The 18,109-nt window shown below is 39.7% G+C and overlaps 1 protein-coding gene across 1 annotated transcript; it reads right to left on the reverse strand.

Moving 5' to 3' along the window:
* sctr (secretin receptor) lies at positions 1–14,883 on the reverse strand. The gene is made up of 13 exons (XM_030125069.1): positions 14,686–14,883; positions 14,493–14,607; positions 9,895–9,990; positions 9,616–9,716; positions 8,946–9,055; positions 8,740–8,872; positions 6,747–6,900; positions 6,535–6,595; positions 6,386–6,455; positions 4,892–4,983; positions 2,688–2,826; positions 2,515–2,556; positions 1–998 (listed from the first exon to the last, which is right to left on the reverse strand). The coding sequence occupies exons 1-13, from the start codon at positions 14,740–14,742 to the stop codon at positions 822–824; spliced, it is 1,347 nt and encodes a 448-aa protein (XP_029980929.1). The 5' UTR covers positions 14,743–14,883; the 3' UTR covers positions 1–821.
* Between the last annotated feature and the right edge of the window lie 3,226 nt (positions 14,884–18,109).

Below are 18,109 nucleotides of genomic sequence, written 5' to 3' on the forward strand. Positions count from 1 at the left end.
GTTGGTTCATTTGTGTATAAATGGGTGACAGCGGTCATCAGGTCCTGACTCAGCTGGTCTGGATCCAACTGAAAGCATCAATTCACTTCCTGTTTGTCCCGGACAGATTAGCAACAAGAAAACATAACAACAGAAACACATCGACTGCAGCAGATACTGAAACACTGCAGAACTGAAGACGACGCTGATGCCGACGTCAACATCAAGAGTCGAAGTTAAAGAGGAAGTGATGGAAACTGAAGTTGCAGAGACTAATCAACTTCTTCTCTTCCTTCCACCTCTGAATGCTCTAAGAGTGTTGAGCTAAAGGCTTGGTGGGTCTGAAATGTACAAAACCTTTATTATATTTGCAAATACAGAAAGGTTTCCTGTTTTTTCACATCTGGACCACATTAGACCAGGTCTAATGTGTAGATCTAAAATCACTGCACTAGACTATTTAAATCTGGACTAGGTTATTAGGGAACTGCAAGTCACATAACTAAATCATAAGACATTAAAATAAATCTTCAAGACAATGACAAGAAACGAAAATAGTCAAATAAAAGTACTGGCATTCTGAATTCTTTGATCCAAAAATGATTTTTTTTTTTTTCAGATTCATTTACGTTACATTTACTGTATGAAGTCAAATATCTGGTCGTCTTTATTTCTGGAGTTAAACTACAGATACAACTCATGAAGTTTATTTGACACAAACAAAGTGAACAATACATTTTTCCAACAGTCTGTTCTTAAGCTTAATGCCAGAGATGAGGTTCAGTTTGTGTCTTCACCCCACATTTCACACCTGGTGTCATTTCATTGTGTTGTTTTGTTGTTTACACTGGGACACTCAGCTGTGTCTTCAGTAGCAGAGTGGTGTTGGCAGCGTTGATGGTGTTGGTGGAGTTGCTGGCTCCTCCTCCACTCTGACTCATGGATCCACACTGTCTCCTGGATGGAAGACGCTGCATCAGCCTCCACCTCCTCCACCTCCTCTGGATCTCATTCTGCACCTGAGGATTAAACAGGTCCTTCAAACATAGCTGGGCTGATTTCTGGAGGAGCTTACATGTAAAATTGCAGCTTCATGAGACAAGATTAACATTAAATACTATCATGTGAAACTAATAACTGTTAAAGACTAGGATGTAAAAGTGTTATGGCCTTCAAAACTGGATGTAAAACCAGGATCTTAAGGTTCTGAGGTTAAAAAACTATGAACATTATAAACATGATTTTTTTTTTTTACCAACTTGTTCAAGATGTGACAACTGCATAAAATAATAGAACTGTAAGAAGATTTTAAAGTGTGTGGTAAAATAAAGACTAAAAACTGGATAAAAAGGTTCATTTTGACCAAAATGTTGAAACTTGAAAACTGGATGGAAAAGTACAGCTACCAGTGTTTGGTAAAATCATGGCTTAAAAAATGCTCAGATATTTTTGGGACAAAACTGGTCTTGTTCTTCATGTGACAGATGACAAGATCAAAATGAATGTGAGGGTTATAGTTAAGGTCATGTCTTTATTGACTCAATCCAGTATATTTCTGCAGGTGGACAGGATCAGGTTTCTTGGAGATCTCTATGGATGTCCCTCAAGGCTCCAGTTAAGTTCCTGTTTTTTTCTATTCATAAATACCATTAGAAAGGAGAATGTTAAAGCTAAACTGCGTTTTTATGCTGATGATGCACTCATTTCTGAATCAGTTGATGAGTTCCAGGATGAAGGCCTGGTTCTATGAAAGCTGGTTCTTCATGCTGACAAACCCAGATTTATGAAGTTCTGTGGCGCTCAGATGTCAGAGAATACTGTCATTTGTATCTTAGAAGGGACGCAATTGATGGTTAGAAGTTTGATCCTATAAATACTTGTTGTTCTGGGTGGATGATGAGATGTGCTTTAGATCCAGACTGAACACCTGGTCACGAACCTGAAGGTCACAATGGGTTTTACCACTGAAACACATTCTGCTTTGGTTTGTCAGCTTTGAAAAGGCTTGTATAGGCCACATTTTAACTGTTGTAGATGATGGAGACATTATTTCCAGGAACACTGCCTCTGGTCAACAGTATCAACTGGAGTCTTTACATCTTAGTTCTTTGGGTTCTGGTCCAGATCTATCAGTGTGGTCTTCATGAGCTTGAACAGACCATGAATTCCATTGTATTTGTGTCATTTTCTATCCTCTGTCAGTAGCTGTTGTAACTTCTGCTCATCTTGTAGCCCTCTATTTGATGTTCTGAGGTTTTATACATAACGTTGTAGACTGGTGTTCTCTTATATCGATCCCTGTTCTTTAAAGAACCTTCAGAATATGAACAATGTGTGACTGAAGAGTGTAACTGGTATTTTCGGCTGTATTTCTGTGTGTCAGTGTTTGATTTTATTCATTCTGTCTGAACTGGTGATTCTTAAGGGTCTTCCTGGTAACAGTGGAGACACATCTATTGACCCACTGGACCCACAGGACTGATGAAACCGATGAACTTTACAGAAAGACGGACATCAGTCAGTTTACGTCCTCACCTCTCCGTTCAGGAAACAGTACAAAACTGCCACAATGAAACCCTGAAACACAGAACACACACAAAGTGTTTCCATGACAGCAACAAACCAGGAAATCTGCCAACCATGCACATGCACTTCTAGTAACGTCCTGTAGGTGTCAGTGTGACAGACAGTCCAATGTTCTAATGTACCTGAGTGGACGCAAAAGCCAGTTCCACGGAGTTCCACACCTCGTATGTTCTATCGCTGACTGTGCGAGGAAGGAAAGCGAAGATGATGTAATGCAAACCTAACAGCGCCACCAGGAGGAAGGAGGACTTGGCCAGTTTCCTGTTGGATTAAAACAGACACGTTTCAGACGGTGATGGAGGCGTTCAGGTCCAATCTGATCAGTCTGGATTCATGTGAATGTTGTTTTATGGATGAAGAAAAGGTCAGACATTCTCTTCACAGTCAGGTTTAATGTGTCACTGAGTTTAATTTAGATTATTCACGACATCACAACAGAATTAGAGACAGAATCACCTGAATGGTGATTGAAGACAATGAGACTAATGGATGTAGTTCAAGTTGGATTTTATCCACTAAAGGAAATAGTCTGAAACTACAGGTTATTACCCTTCAAACTGGCTTTGGAACTTGGTAAACAGGTGAAAATGAACACTAATTAGATGAAAAGTACAATTTTAACATATTTCATGGACTCTGGAGACAAAAATGACACAAATCTGACAAATCTGCATGTTTTACAAACCACTGTTTATCAGTGAAATCATTCATCCATCATCACAACCAACACATGAGTATTTTTTCAGCTGACAATGGGATTAAATCAGGGGTATCAAACATACGGCCCATGGGCCAAAACTGGCCCACCAAAAGGTCCAATCCGGCCCATGGAATGTATTAATGAAATGCAAAAATTACACTGAAGATATTGACAATCAATGATGTTAAAATCCTTTTAGTTCAAGTTCCACATTCAGACCAATATGATCTAAAGTGGATCAGACCAGTAAAATAATAACTGAAGAACCTAGAAATAATGACAAATACAAATTATTCTCTTTGTTTTAGTGTAAAAAAAGTTAAATTACATGAAAATGTTTATTTACAACTTATCCTTTCACAAAAAATGTGAATAATCTGAACAAATATGAACAACATGAAATGTCCTTGGAACAATCTGTGTAATTATCCAATATTCTGCCTGTTATTAAATGTTTTGTGTATTTGTAGATCCACTGTGATCTGTGAGTTATAATGTACATGTGGAAATGATAAACTGAGGCAGAATATTGTTAAAATCAAATTATTTTTCTTGAGAAAATTCAGGTTGTTCACATTATTTAAAGGGTAGTTTGTTGATGTAAACATTTTCATAATGTAATTTAAAAAAATTTCACACTAAAAGATAGACTAAACTTTGGAGTTGACTTTGTTTATGGGCTATTATTACCTGTCAGGAAATGTTGATACTGGCTCAAGGAAGAACTGATTAAATTTTGGTGGTGATGGGGGGGGGGGGGGGGGGGGGGGGGGGGGGGGGCATTTCATGAAAATTTCATGAAAATCCCTCCATAACTTTTTGACGTATCTTGCTAACAAACAAACAAACAAACGTGCACGGGGGGCAGATCTGTCTTGGCAGAGGTCTGCACTCTGAGTGCTTTTCCTGTTCTATTATTTGACTGATCCGGCCCAGCTGAGATCATATTTGTATGCTGTATGTAGAACCTGAGCTAAAATGAGTTTGACAGTTCTGGATTAAATGATAAATCGCTGCTGTTTTGCTTCATCTGCTCCTTCCTTTGTCTCATAGAATCTTTGTTTAGTGAAAATGAACCTTTAAAGATGTAAGTTCATCCTCTGACAAATCAACTTTTGTACCATTTTTGATAATTCATCCAACACAATAGAAAAGGACTGCAGATAATTCATCTGTTTTTTCATAAAAGCTCCTGGTGGGTGTCATTACCTCTGCCAGGAGGTATTGTGATCACTTTGCTTTGCGTGCATGTTAGTTTGTTAGCAAAATAACTCAAAAAGTTATGGATGGATTTTCATGAAATTTTCAGGAAATGTTGATACTGGCACAAGGAAGAAATGATTAAATTTTGGTGGTGATCGGGGGGGCAGATCTGTCATGGTGGAGGTCTGTGCTCTCTGAGTGCTTTTCTTGTTTATCTGCTGGTGTTTGTGAGTGAAGAAGAAGAAGAGGAACTTTAAAAGACCTCTGGGTATTTTTCTAAACAGTTCTTTTCTGTCAGCCTTCAGTTTATTACATTAGTGTGGACGGGACATGACCCTGAATCCACACCTGATGGTGGTTTAATGTGTTTGGTGTTAAATCCATCGTATATTTGTCATATTTTCCTGTGTGTTTCATCCTGACCTGTAGCGGCTGAACTCAGTACCAGGCGTGTCCTGCGTCCTCAGTTTGTTCACCAGGATCCTGACGATACCCATGAAGAACAGCAGGTTCACCTGGACACACGGCAGTCACATGATCAGTGTCACATGACCAGATTCACACATCGCCATTTTCCTCCATGACGTGAAGTTGAAACACTGTTCTTAACGTACTGCGTCAAAAAAACGTTAGAAAATCTGATGAACTGCTAAAACCTCACTGCAAACGGATGTTGGACCTCATTTCATATTAAAACATGTTTTACAGACCAGGAACATCAGGCACCAGCTAACCTTAGCATTCACACACTTCTCAACTAATATATGATACATATGGGAAGGAGAAAATTAATTCAAACGAATCAAAGTGTTGAACCAGATCAAACTGTCCTTCCATAATAAATGTGAATAACTTGAACAATATGAACAACCTGGAATTTAAGACAAATACATGTAATTTTACCAATATTCTGCCTCAGTTTTGTCTTTTCCACATGTATATTACAACTTACAGATCACAGTAGATCAACAAATACACAAAACATTTAACAACAGACAGAATATTGGTAAAATTACATTTATTTATAAGATATTTCATGTTGTTCATATTTGTTCAGGTTATTCACATTTTTTGTGAAAGGACAGTTTGTAAATGCAACTATTTTCAAGTAATTTTACTTTTTTTACTCTAAAATAAAGAAAATTTTATAGTTGTCATTATTTATAGGTTATTCTGTTATTATTCTATTGGTTCTGATCCAATTTAGATCATATTGGTCTGAATGTGGAACCTGAACTAAAATGAGTTTAACATTATTGACTGTTAATGTCAGTGTCATTATTTCATTTCTTAAATTCACATGAGTAAAAAATAATTTACACATGTTTATCACAACATACAGGTCACAGTAGATCTACACACTAAACAAGCTGAATATTGGTCAAATTACACTTAATTCTATTTAAGGCATGAAGGGGTAGTTTGTAAATGTTAACATTTTCATAATTTAATTTTACTTTTGCAATTTTTCACATTAAAACAAAGAAAAAATTTGTCATTATTTATAGGTTTTTATCCAGTTATGTTACTGGTCTGGTGCACTGCAGATCATATTGGTCTGAATATGGAACCTGAACGTCACTGAAGGTTAATATCTTCAGTGTAATTTTTGTATTTCATAAATCCGTCCCAGTAGTTTGACAGATCTGGTTTAAAGAGTCGGATCCACACTTTTCCTGTTGAATCATGTGACTCTATCAGACAGAATGGATGCTAACGTTGGCTGCTGAATTTTGGTTTTAATATGTTATTTATATTCTCATGTCTGTCCACGTCTTCACCGTCTGATCGATGGACAGAATCATTTAGACGTTATCCTTTCAGTTTCCCGCCTTCAGCGTGACATCAGAGGAAAATGGCCGCCGTATGAATGTGTTCTATCGTTACATGGACTTCACATCAGACGGAGACACTGACCGTGATGAAAACCAGGACAGGAAGTCTGAGGATCCACCAGATCCACTCCATCCTCCTCGTCTCCCAGCAGCTTCAGCAAACAAACACAGGAAATACAACTTAGACACATGAACGACGACCAGACATGATGGATCAATGGGGTGTCCCACCTGTCGTCCTCATAAAGATACCGGGCTAAGCTCCACGACATCATGATGATCAGAGGAGAACCTGAACATGGACAGAAAACACAGAACATGAAGTAGAAAAACAAACCCAATCTCAAGGGACTTCCTGGTAAAATAAAGGTTCAATAAAATGTGACCTGAAACAGGATGTGTGATCGGTACCACAGAAGAAGAAAAGGCAGAGGAAGTCGTACCCCAGCAGAAGACGATGTACCACAGCAGACGCCTCCTCTGAGAGAACATGGACACAGCGACCAGACTGTAGAGGTAGTGACCTTCAGCCAACAGCCAGCTGTAGTTCACCAGGATGCAGTAATTAGACAGAGCCGTCACCAGTTTACAGCCCATCTAGGATGCAGTAATTAGACAGAGCCGTTACCAGATTACAGTCCGTCTAGGATGCAGTAATTAGACATAGCCGTCACCAGTTTACAGCCCATCTAGGATGCAGTAATTAGACAGAGCCGTTACCAGATTACAGTCCGTCTAGGATGCAGTAATTAGACATAGCCGTTACCAGATTACAGTCCGTCTAGGATGCAGTAATTAGACAGAGCCGTTACCAGATTACAGTCCGTCTAGGATGCAGTAATTAGACAGAGCCGTTACCAGATTACAGTCCGTCTAGGATGCAGTAATTAGACAGAGCCGTTACCAGATTACAGTCCATCTAGGATGCAGTAATTAGACAGAGCCATTACCAGATTACAGTCCATCTAGGATGAAATAATTAGACAGAGCCAGTACCAGTTTGAACAATATGAACAACCTGGAACAGGTTGTTCATATTCTAATCATACTGTAATCTGGAACGGACAGAGCCGTTACCAGATTACAGTCCATCTAGGATGCAGTAATTAGACAGAGCCGTTACCAGATTACAGTCCGTCTAGGATGCAGTAATTAGACAGAGCCGTTACCAGATTACAGTCCATCTAGGATGCAGTAATTAGACAGAGCCGTTACCAGATTACAGTCCATCTAGGATGCAGTAATTACATACAGCTGTTACCAGATTACAGTCCATCTAGGGTGCAGTAATTAGACAGCTGTAACCACTTTACAGCATATCCAGGATGCTTTAATTAGACAGAGCCATCACCAGTTTACAGCCCATCTAAACCGAAGTATTTAGACCAGTGTTTTTCAACCTTGGGGTCGGGACCCCACGTGGGGTCACCTGGAATTCAAATGGAGTCGCCTGAAATTTCTAGTAATTGATAAAAAAAAAAAAAAAAAAAAAAATTTACTAATAAAAAATCTATGGTGAGTTGACAGAGACAATCACAATCCATAAAAGACATGACAAACTGTGAAGCTGAAACTGAAGCACTGTGGTTCTGTTTATCTGTCAAATGTTCATTGTGGTCAGTTTCAGATGCTGCAGCTCTTTCATAATTCATAGTTTGAGTTCTTGTTTGTTCAGTATTAATTGTCAGCCTTGTAAATCCAAGCTGGACAGACTGTACATATCCTGACCAAGGAAAAGAAAATTCTTACTTTGTGCAGTAATCTACACCTGGCTTTACTGCCTCTGTCCATAATAATATACATTATATGGACTAAATGTAGTCTAAAATTAACGTTTATTTGCAACATATATAGGAAACTATTACACGATCAAAAACAAGTTCATTTTCGGAAAAATTGAAAAAGCAAAAGTCTGTTTTGAATGGCTGGGGTCATCAGAAATTTGTGATGTAAAAATGGGGTCACGAGCCAAAAGAAGTTGGGAACCACTGTTTTAGACAGAACCATAACCAGTTTACAGCCCATCTAGACTGCAGCATGTAGACAGAGCCGTAACCAGTTTACAGCATATCCAGGATGCAGTAATTAGACAGAGCCATTACCAATTTACTCCATATCTATGATGCAGTAGTTAGATAGAGTTGATATCAGGTAACAGTATATCTAGGATGCATTAGACAGAGCCATAACCAGTTTACTGCCCATTTAGAATGCAGTATTTAGACAGAGCCATCACCAGTTTACAGCATATCTAGGATGCAGTAATTAGACAGAGCCATCACCAGTTCACATCATATTTAGGATGCAGTAATTAGACAGAGCCGTCACCAGTTTACAGCCCATCTACACAGGTTCAAGCACAGGGTTCAGGACTGAAACATCCACAAACACAAACACCAAGATACAAAGTGGACAAAGTTCTGCTGTAGGTCTCACCGGCTGGACGCCACAGTGGAAGTGTTCCTCTGAGGAGAACAGAACCGAGTCCCTGATCAAGATGAGCGCTGCCCTGAGGATGAAGGACAGGAAGAGCTGGATGTGGATGCGGTTCCTGGTGCAGTGAAGTCTCCTGATGGACAGAACACACAGTGACACATGTGGACGTGGACCAAATGGTGCAGAAATGGTGTCTGTTCACTGACCTGAGCAGACAGAGGACAGAAATGGCGATGCTGAGCGACGTCAGGGAAATGGCGTAACCCACAGAGTACACGACCCGGACCAACAGGAAGTACCTGTGAGCCTGGAACACCTGAACAACACCAGCACCCAGGTCACAAACAGGTTCAGCAACATGTTTTCAAGGTGATGGAAGTGATGGAAGTGATGGTGGTGTTGGAGGTGATGGAGGGGATGGAGGTGTTGGAAGTGTTAGAGGTGTTGGAGGGGTTGGAGATGATGGAGGTGTTGGAAGTATTGGAGGTGATGGAGTTGATGGAGGTGTTGTAAGTATTGGAGGTGTTGGACGTGATGGTGGTGTTGGAGGTGATGGAGGTGTTGATGGTGTTGGAGGTGTTGGAAGTATTGAAGGTGTTGGAGGTGTTGGAAGTATTGGAGGTGATGGAGGTGTTGGAGGTGATGGAGGTGTTGGTGGTGTTGGAGGTGATGGAGGTGTTGGAAGTATTGGAGGTGACGGAGGTGATGGTGGTGTTGGTGGTGATGGAGGTGTTGGAAGTATTGGAGGTGTTGGTGGTGATGGAGGTGTTGGAGGTGGAGGTTTGGAGGTGATGGAGGTGACGGAAGTGATGGAGGTGTTGGAGGTGATGGTGGTGATGGAGGTGATGGTGGTGTTGGAGCTTTGGTGGTTCGTACGTCCACTGGGAGGCTGATGTTCAGTCCATATTCACAGGCTTCGTCGTGTGGAGGGTAGATGTCGGTCCAACCCTGGTCTGTGCAGTTCCTGAAGACCCTCCCTACAAAAACACATCTGTCAGTCATTCATCTGTGGTTACCATGACAACACAACCATGACCATCAGAGTTATTTACTTCTTATCATATTCATTCTGTCTTATTTCAGTTCCTTGGCTCTGAGTCTGGTTCTGGTCCAGTGTTGGTGCTGGTGTTTGTGAACCTGTTCTACTGAACGAACCTGATGAAAGGAGGAACCGTGGACACGACTGAGAAACGACGGCTCCGACGGCAGCGTTTGGCCAACAGTGGATCTGATCCCACCAGCCCCAGCACCCTGGAACAGAAACAAGACCAGAACCAGGATCAGAACCAGCCCCGGCACCCTGGAACAGAAACAAGACCAGAACCACGATCAGAACTAGGACCATCCTTGGCACCCTGGAACAGAAACAAGACCAGAACCAGGATCAGAACCAGCCCCGGCACCCTGGAACAGAAACAAGACCAGAACCAGGATCAGAACCAGCCCGGCACCCTGGAACAGAAACAAGACCAGAACCAGGATCAGAACCAGCCCCGGCACCCTGGAACAGAAACAAGACCAGAACCACGATCAGAACTAGGACCATCCTTGGCACCCTGGAACAGAAACAAGACCAGAACCAGGATCAGAGCCAGCCCCGGCACCCTGGAACAGAAACAAGACCAGAACCAGGATTGGAACTAGGACCATCCCCGGCACCCTGGAATAGAAACAAGACCAGAACCAGGATTGGAACTAGGACCATCCCCGGCACCCTGGAACAGAAACAAGACCAGAACCAGGATCAGAACCAGCCCGGCACCCTGGAACAGAAACAAGACCAGAACCAGGATCAGAACCAGCCCGGCACCCTGGAACAGAAACAAGACCAGAACCAGGATCAGAACCAGCCCCGGCACCCTGGAAGAGAGACAAGACCAGAACCACGATCAGAACCAGCCCCGGCACAACAACCCTAACCACGATCAAAACCAGGACCAGGATCAAGACCGGCCCTGGCACCCTGGAACAGAAACAAGACCAGGACAAGGACCAGGACCAGAACCAGCCCCTAATACATATTGTGAAAACTAATATGACCTTTTATTACATGGAATGCAGTGTACATAATGTGCCTGGATAGGGTTAATGTAACGCAGTACAAATGCATGAGGGAACAAAAGCATTTTCCACCAGTGAAGAGAAGATGAAAACACTCTAAGAATGTGTGGAAGTGTAAGAAGGACACAGGATGGAGATGTGAGGAGGGTTTCACCAGTGACTGCTGTGGTCCGAGGCCTGATTAATGACGTGGAATTCCATGTTTTGACTCATTGACTGTCCTGATGGATCTGCTGTGGGTGGAGGATTTGCTGTGGGTGGAGGAGCTGGTGCTGAAGGTCAAGCTGAAGGTGAAGCTGAAGGTGCTGAAGGAGCTGGTGCTGAAGCAGGTCCAGGTCCAGTCACAGATGCTTCTCCTCTTCTACATGATGTTGAAAGCGATATGGTTCCAGTTTCCATCAGACTCAGTTTCATGGATCCTTGTGTTTTTAAAGTAACAGATCGACGGTGGCCTCTGGCCCTCAGACTTCGGTAAAAATATCGTCCTGACGTGTCCATTTATGGCAGAATCATGCGTCCACAGTGTTAATGACACTGTGTCCAGTTCAGATTCACTCACAGCCACTTCATCACAGACAAAAACACACTGTGAAACCAAGAGGGTGAAAAATGACCACGACGAGGCTGCACTTGAACCTGTTTATAGAAGACGTGAACATCATCATCACAGTCTGGCCCTCAGCCAATCACATGCTTTTATCTAAATGATGTCATGTAAAACAAAGCTGCTGCTGATGTGAAGGCTTTTACCCGAAGTCTGGACGTAAACGACGGCTGAAGAACTCAACGACCTCTGCATGATCTGTTAACCTTCTGATACCAGAACATCCACAGATCCACTGTTCCACACCCGAACATCCACAGATCCACTGTTCCACACCCGAACATCCACAGATCCACTGTTCCACACCTGAACATCCACAGATCCACTGTTCCGCACCTGAACATCCACCAACAACAATAATAAACGGTCTGTTCATGGTCAGATATGACCCATCAGAGGCTCTGTAGTCACCATGGAAACGTCGCCATCTTCTACAACATTGATTCACCAGTAAAACCCATGGAGTTGGATCAATGACAGTGGATGGACACACTGGGTTTATATTAAATAATAAATAGAATTTTAAAAATTTACAAAAAATGTGTAAAATAGTAAATAATGTAAAACAAAAAAGCAAAAAAAAAAAGGATGAAATGAAGTAAAAAAAAAAGAATAAAATAAGTAACAAAATGGAAAAAAAAAACAGCGAAAGTGATCAGTAAAATTAACCAAAATTAATAATAAATCAACAAAACAATAAGTAATGTGAAGCAAATGAGAAAAAAAATTGACTAAAATGAAGTAAAAAATAAGCAACAAAATGAACAAAAATCAACAAAATAATATGAACAGAGCCACAAACTGAACAAAATTGAAGAAAAAGTTATAAAATAGGCAACAAAATGAACAAAATAACATAAGTGAATGAAAAATGAACAGAATAGGGTTGTCGAAACTTGTTTTTATGTGCAGTTAATGATATATTTTACTGAAAAAGTCCCTTTTTCTTCAGTTTTCTCTGTTTCTGATCTAATAACCTTTGAGCTTTAATGAACATCTACATGATCAGTGAATTAAATATAGAAAATAAATGATTTAAACTGAAAAATGTAAAATACAGTGGATAATATTTTAATAACTGGTGACAAATCATGAAATGAGAAGATGAGCAGGTTCCTCTGGTTGTAATCGTACACTGAACCAATGTTTTATGAAGTTTTACCAAAGAAGAAGAAGATGAAGCTGATGATTCTTCTGGTTGTGACCGTTTATTGGTTCCTCATGTTCATGGTGGATATTGAACTAAAACTGTAAATGTAACCCTTTCTGAAACTGTTAAGTGGTTTTTAAAGCTTTAAATGGAGAAACTTTACAAAAGTCAACAGATGATCAGGACCCGACATGATGAAGATGAAGGTGACCATGACAACGGGGACGAAGAAGAGGACAACGACAAAGAAAAGGAAGATGATGAAGAGTTATCCAGATTAGATTTAGACTGTGATCTCCTGCCTCCGTTTCCCTCCATCTAATCCAAACTTAAGGAGGACGGCGTCAACATCATCTGCACACGTTAATGCAATTCCTCCTCAGCTCCGTCATCGGTACGACCGACCTGACAGCGGTAACCACGGCAACAGCACGCTTTACTGCACTGCAAATGGAATTAGCTGAGCGACGGCGTTTCCTCACAGCGGAACGTTTACCTGAACCATCCACGCTTTTAACACCAACGTATGAAAGTATGAGTCAAACATCCACAACAGACCAACCACACAAAAGCAGCTTACATCCTAAAAACACAAAACAAAATGATCAAACACTGTTGGTCGATAATGAAAGAATCTGCGGTCAACTATTTAGAACTGAAACACCTGAAATAAAACAGACAAAACAAAGAACAAAACTATGGAGTGGAGTCTATGTTTACCACTGCTGCAGGTCTGGAGGTAATCTGTAATAATCTGTATTAATCTGTAATAAATTGTAATAATCTGTAATAATATTTATTAATCTGTGTAAATGATATTAATCTGTAATTATCTCTATTAATCTGTAATCAACTGTAATAAACTGTATTAATCTGTAATAATGTGTATTAATATGTAATAATCTGTATTAATCTGTAATGATATTTATTAATCTGCAATAATCTGAATGAATCTGAATGAATCTGTAACAAACTGTATTGATCTGTAATAAACTGTATGAAATTATAATAAACTATTAATCTGTAATAAACTGTATCAGTCTGTAATAAACTGTATTAATATGCAATAATCTTTATTAATCTTTATTAATTTGTATAAATGGTATTAATCTGTAATAAATCGTATTCTGCAATAATATGTATAATCTGTATAAATGGTATTGATCTGTATTAACATGTAATAATTTGTATTAATCTTTAATAATATGTATTAATCTGTTATAATCTGTATTAATGTGCAATAATATGTAATAATCTGTATTAATCTATAATAATATGTAATCATTTGTATTCATCTGTAATAATCTGTATTAATCTGTATCAATCTATGATATATTAACCCATAAACGCCCAAACATCCACTGGAGACCAAAACCATCTACTGATGGAACTAACACCTGCTGATCTATTGATCTGATCAATCCATGTCCATACTTGGTGTAAAATGCAATTATTGATCTTTTCATGGTCATCAGGTGTGACCCTTTGGATGTTCAGAGGCTCTGTAGTGAAAGTTCTGAAGTTTATGATATCTTTGTCACCTCATTTCAGTTTTCTCTGTTTCTGATTAAAAAACAAAAACAAAAAAACTTCAATTGAAATCTGATTTTTTTAATGAACATCTATGATCAGTACATGAAGTAGAAGAAAATACATGATTTTCACTGGAAAAAGCTAAATACAGAAAATAATATTATAATAAATGGAGATAAATCACTTAAGAAAAGGTTAAATAGAACAGAAAAAAATAATTTGGGACCTGATATAAAAGACACAGTGGGTCTGTGAGGGTTCAGACACAACATGGACTTTAATGTGTTTTCAGTTTGGATCAGATGAAAAAAAAAAAAAAAAAAAAACACTTAAAGACTAAACAGTTTCACTGAACATTTTCTTCTTCTCGGACTCACCTGGTTCAGGTTCTGGTTCTGGACTCACCTGGTTCGGGTTCGGGTCCGGTCGGGGTTCTGTTGCTCCTCAGCTGCTCCTCACAGTCCTTCTCCTCCTGCAGCAGAACCTGGTCCGGGTCACATTCAGGAGGACCCGCGTCCACCTGCAGAAGACCCGGTTCTACATGAGCTCACATAAACCCTCATCCCGGTCCGTCCGGGTCTAACGGATCTGGACTTACCCGGGTCCATCGGAGCAGAACCAGTGCCAACAGAGCCAGTTTTCCGTGAATCAGCATCAGACCAGAACCAGAGGATCCACTGTGTCAGAAACGACCCGGTCCGGGATTAGAGGTGATCCGGTTCATGTGCGCATATCTGGGTCCAGATCCAGAGGAGACGCGCTCTGCCGCGCGCATCCAGGACCCGGTCTGAGGTCCTCCCCCTCCCCCTCCTCCTCAGACCCGGACCGTGTTGTGAAAACACACAAACCATGTCCCGGTTCAACCCAGACCTGGTCCGACCGGTTCAGGTGGTCTTCATCCTCACTGGATCCACCTTCATGGGGATGTTTTTAGAACCAGAACCTGATGAAGACCAGGTGTAAGACCACCGACAGCCCCTGGGGGTCTGCCTGATCCTGGTCTCATTCTGGGTTCATTTGGACTTTGAGATGGACCAGATCACGGCTTAGAAGGTCCAGATGAAACCACCAAGACCAGAACCAGGCTGGAAAAATGACAAATGGATCAGCCCCTGGTGGTGCAGGGTTCATTCTGGATAAGACCTGGTCCTCCTGAAGACCTGGTGGACCTCCCAGAGACCTGGATATCCTGAGGACCTGGACCTCTTGAAGACCTGGTGGACCTCCCAGAGACCTGGATCTCCTGAGGACCTGGACTTCCTGAAAACCTGGATCTCCCAGAGACCTGGACCTCTTGAAGACCTGGACCATCATTCATCAGATAAAGCCTCAGTTCGTTTCTATGTGGTCTTTGGTTTGAATTCCCATAATCCTTTGCATCCAGTTGTGACTCCTCCCCCTCCTGTCCCAGGTGTGTGCAGACAGGCGGGGCTTAAATATGAGCTGATGAAACAGTCTGGTTCATCTGTATTTTTACATTCAGTGGTAGACTCAGACTAAACAGCTGGATTTTCTGTTTTTTTTTTTTGTTTTTTTTTGTCAAATTTATTCCAAATATGGCCCTGATTGGTCCAAACTGTAAAGCCCACCCAGGAGGGGGCGTGGCCAATAAGCGTTCTGTGACTTTATGAGACGTTTGTGGTTTGGAAATGATTTTTGTCATGATTTAAGTTGAGTTTCGACACATTTACATTTTACAGCGACTGTTGCAGCAAACTAAATGTAAAAAAATAAATTAATAAATTTTAAAAAATCTGAATATCGTACAAAAGTTCATTTATTCATTAATTTAAAACTCGTTAAAGACAGAATGAATTATTTCAGCCTCTTTTGTTCAAAGTACAGAGACTTTAGCTTCTAAAAGTATGTTTCTAGTGATCAGAAGTCCTTCTGACAGTTCATATGCCCATCATGGGTTTGTTTCACAGCTGAGAGCTTATCCAGCTGACGAACACTGTGATCTAAAACTAGAGGAAACTGAGCAGTGGAGGGTATGATTTATCTTTTTTTTTTTTTTTTTTTTTTTTTTAAATTATTCTTATCATCAAGTTTAATGTACAAAACATTCATGGCATACATTCTTTGACAGATCAGAATAGGAGGGGGTACGAAGGGCATAGAAGAGATAAAAAACAAACAAAAAAACCCAAACCAAACAATTCATAACACCTCCACATAATAAAGTTAAACAGAGACTAGGGCTTTTTTGTAAGTCATATTTTTCAGTCATACTAAAAAATTTGCAGATTTTGTTCGTTTTTGAGAGATTCAGGACTTTTACAAAATGGTATGATTTGTCCTGTAGTGACTCGTAAAAGATTTATTATGAGGCAAATATCACATCCATTGTGCAAAATGGAAAAATAACAAGCCCTCCTTTTTTGGTTTTACAAACGAATTTAAAATGTTTGTTTTGGCCCTAAGAAAATTGGAAAAAAACAAAACAAAATTGCAATGAAAATAAACCAGAACATTGATCATTACTTATTTTAATTTTTAAAAAAAATCTTCTATGTTGCATCTCTGCTCCTTTACTTTACTTTAAATTGCCTGATTATTTACACTGTATTGTATTTGAATGTATTTTTTTGTTCTTGCCATCCATCTCCCTATGATTTTTGTACTTTATTAGATTTATGTTCATTTGTATTACTATGTTATTGTCCTCAGTGAGAGTTTGTATTTTTTTTTTCAAAAGTTCAAATTAAAAAAAACAAAAAGACTCGTAAAAGATGGCCGACAGAGATAAATGCTTCTACGCATGCGTGACTCACGTCGTCCCGAGATTCAAATCGTCCCTTGATAAACAGTTCACGGTCCACCGATGACCTCCTGGTCCTGGTCCTGGTCCTGGTCCAGGTCGGACCTGGTGTCCATATGAGGGTTGTTGAACGTATCAACACCATGTTAATGATCCGGTAAATGTTCCTCAGACCAATGTGGGTCACATGACCAGAGATGGCAGCGGTGACTCTCCAGGTGAACATCTGATCCAGAACCTTAAGGCAGGAACATCCACCAGGTCCAGACTCACAGGGATGGACTTCCCTCAGCATGACCTTTGACATACATTTTCTGCCTTTGACGCTCAAATGAACGGTTCTGTTCTGGTCCATTCTGGTTTGTTCTGGTCTGATTTGGTCCGGTCTGTTCTGTCCTAGTCTTTCCTATAATCACTAATGTTAAAAAAAAAAAAAAAAAAAAAAAAAAAAAAAAAAGAAGAAATGAAAATAAATAGAAAATAAAATTAAATAAATGCATAAAAACACAAATTAAAAATAATTAACATGAACAAAACTGATCAATATTAAGAACAAAGTTAATAAAAAAGAGTTAAAGTCGACAAAAGTGAAGAAACAAACAAAAAGCAAACACTAACAACAGACTGAATAATCAACAAAACGAACAAAAATTAACCTAATTAATTAAAAAATGAAGAAAAAATGGACAGAATGAAGAAAAATCTAAGAAATAATAAAGTTAAAAAAAAAAAGGAAATCATAAAGGATGAAATGAAGAAAATGGACCAAAAAAAAGAACAAAATAATTAATAAAATGACCAGAATAAATAATAAAAAATGAGGAAAAATCATCCAAATATTCATCAAAGTGAACAGATGAACCTGCTGAGAATCAGACAAACAGCAGTTCAAGTACTGGATAAAAAACAGAATCACATTAAAACAAGAAGAAACAGAAGTGAGTGAGTGAAAATGTCTCCATCTGGTGGTTGAGTCTGGAACTGCACCAGCATCTGATGAAGGGATGAGTTAGAAATCAAGTTTAACCCTAAATCATCAGAGAATCTGAAATGTTAAAGAGGGTTTTACATCCTAGGACAGAAAAATAAAAAACGCACATACTCAGACTGTGAGGAGATGTAATGTTCACCTTTGATCAATTAATTTCATGGACAAATCAGTGTTATCAGTTTAACAGCAGCAGGGGGCAGCAGAGGAACATAAATGCACAATTAAAATACAACGGTTCAAATTAACAGAAAAAACTAATGAAAAGTGTAA

This window comes from Sphaeramia orbicularis, chromosome 21 (genome assembly GCF_902148855.1).
Source record: "Sphaeramia orbicularis chromosome 21, fSphaOr1.1, whole genome shotgun sequence".
NCBI lineage: Eukaryota > Metazoa > Chordata > Actinopteri > Kurtiformes > Apogonidae > Sphaeramia > Sphaeramia orbicularis.

Bases quoted from the DNA above. Each gene is read 5' to 3' on its own strand.
- sctr (XM_030125069.1), bottom strand. From the start codon at position 14,742: ATGCTGATTCACGGAAAACTGGCTCTGTTGGCACTGGTTCTGCTCCGA. The intron at 6,901-8,739 runs GTGAGACCTACA...ACTGCATCCTAG, and splicing joins TCCACTGTGGCGTCCAGCCG to ATGGGCTGTAAACTGGTGAC. The intron at 4,984-6,385 runs GTCAGTGTCTCC...CCGTGTGTCCAG, and splicing joins CTGTCCTGGTTTTCATCACG to GTGAACCTGCTGTTCTTCAT.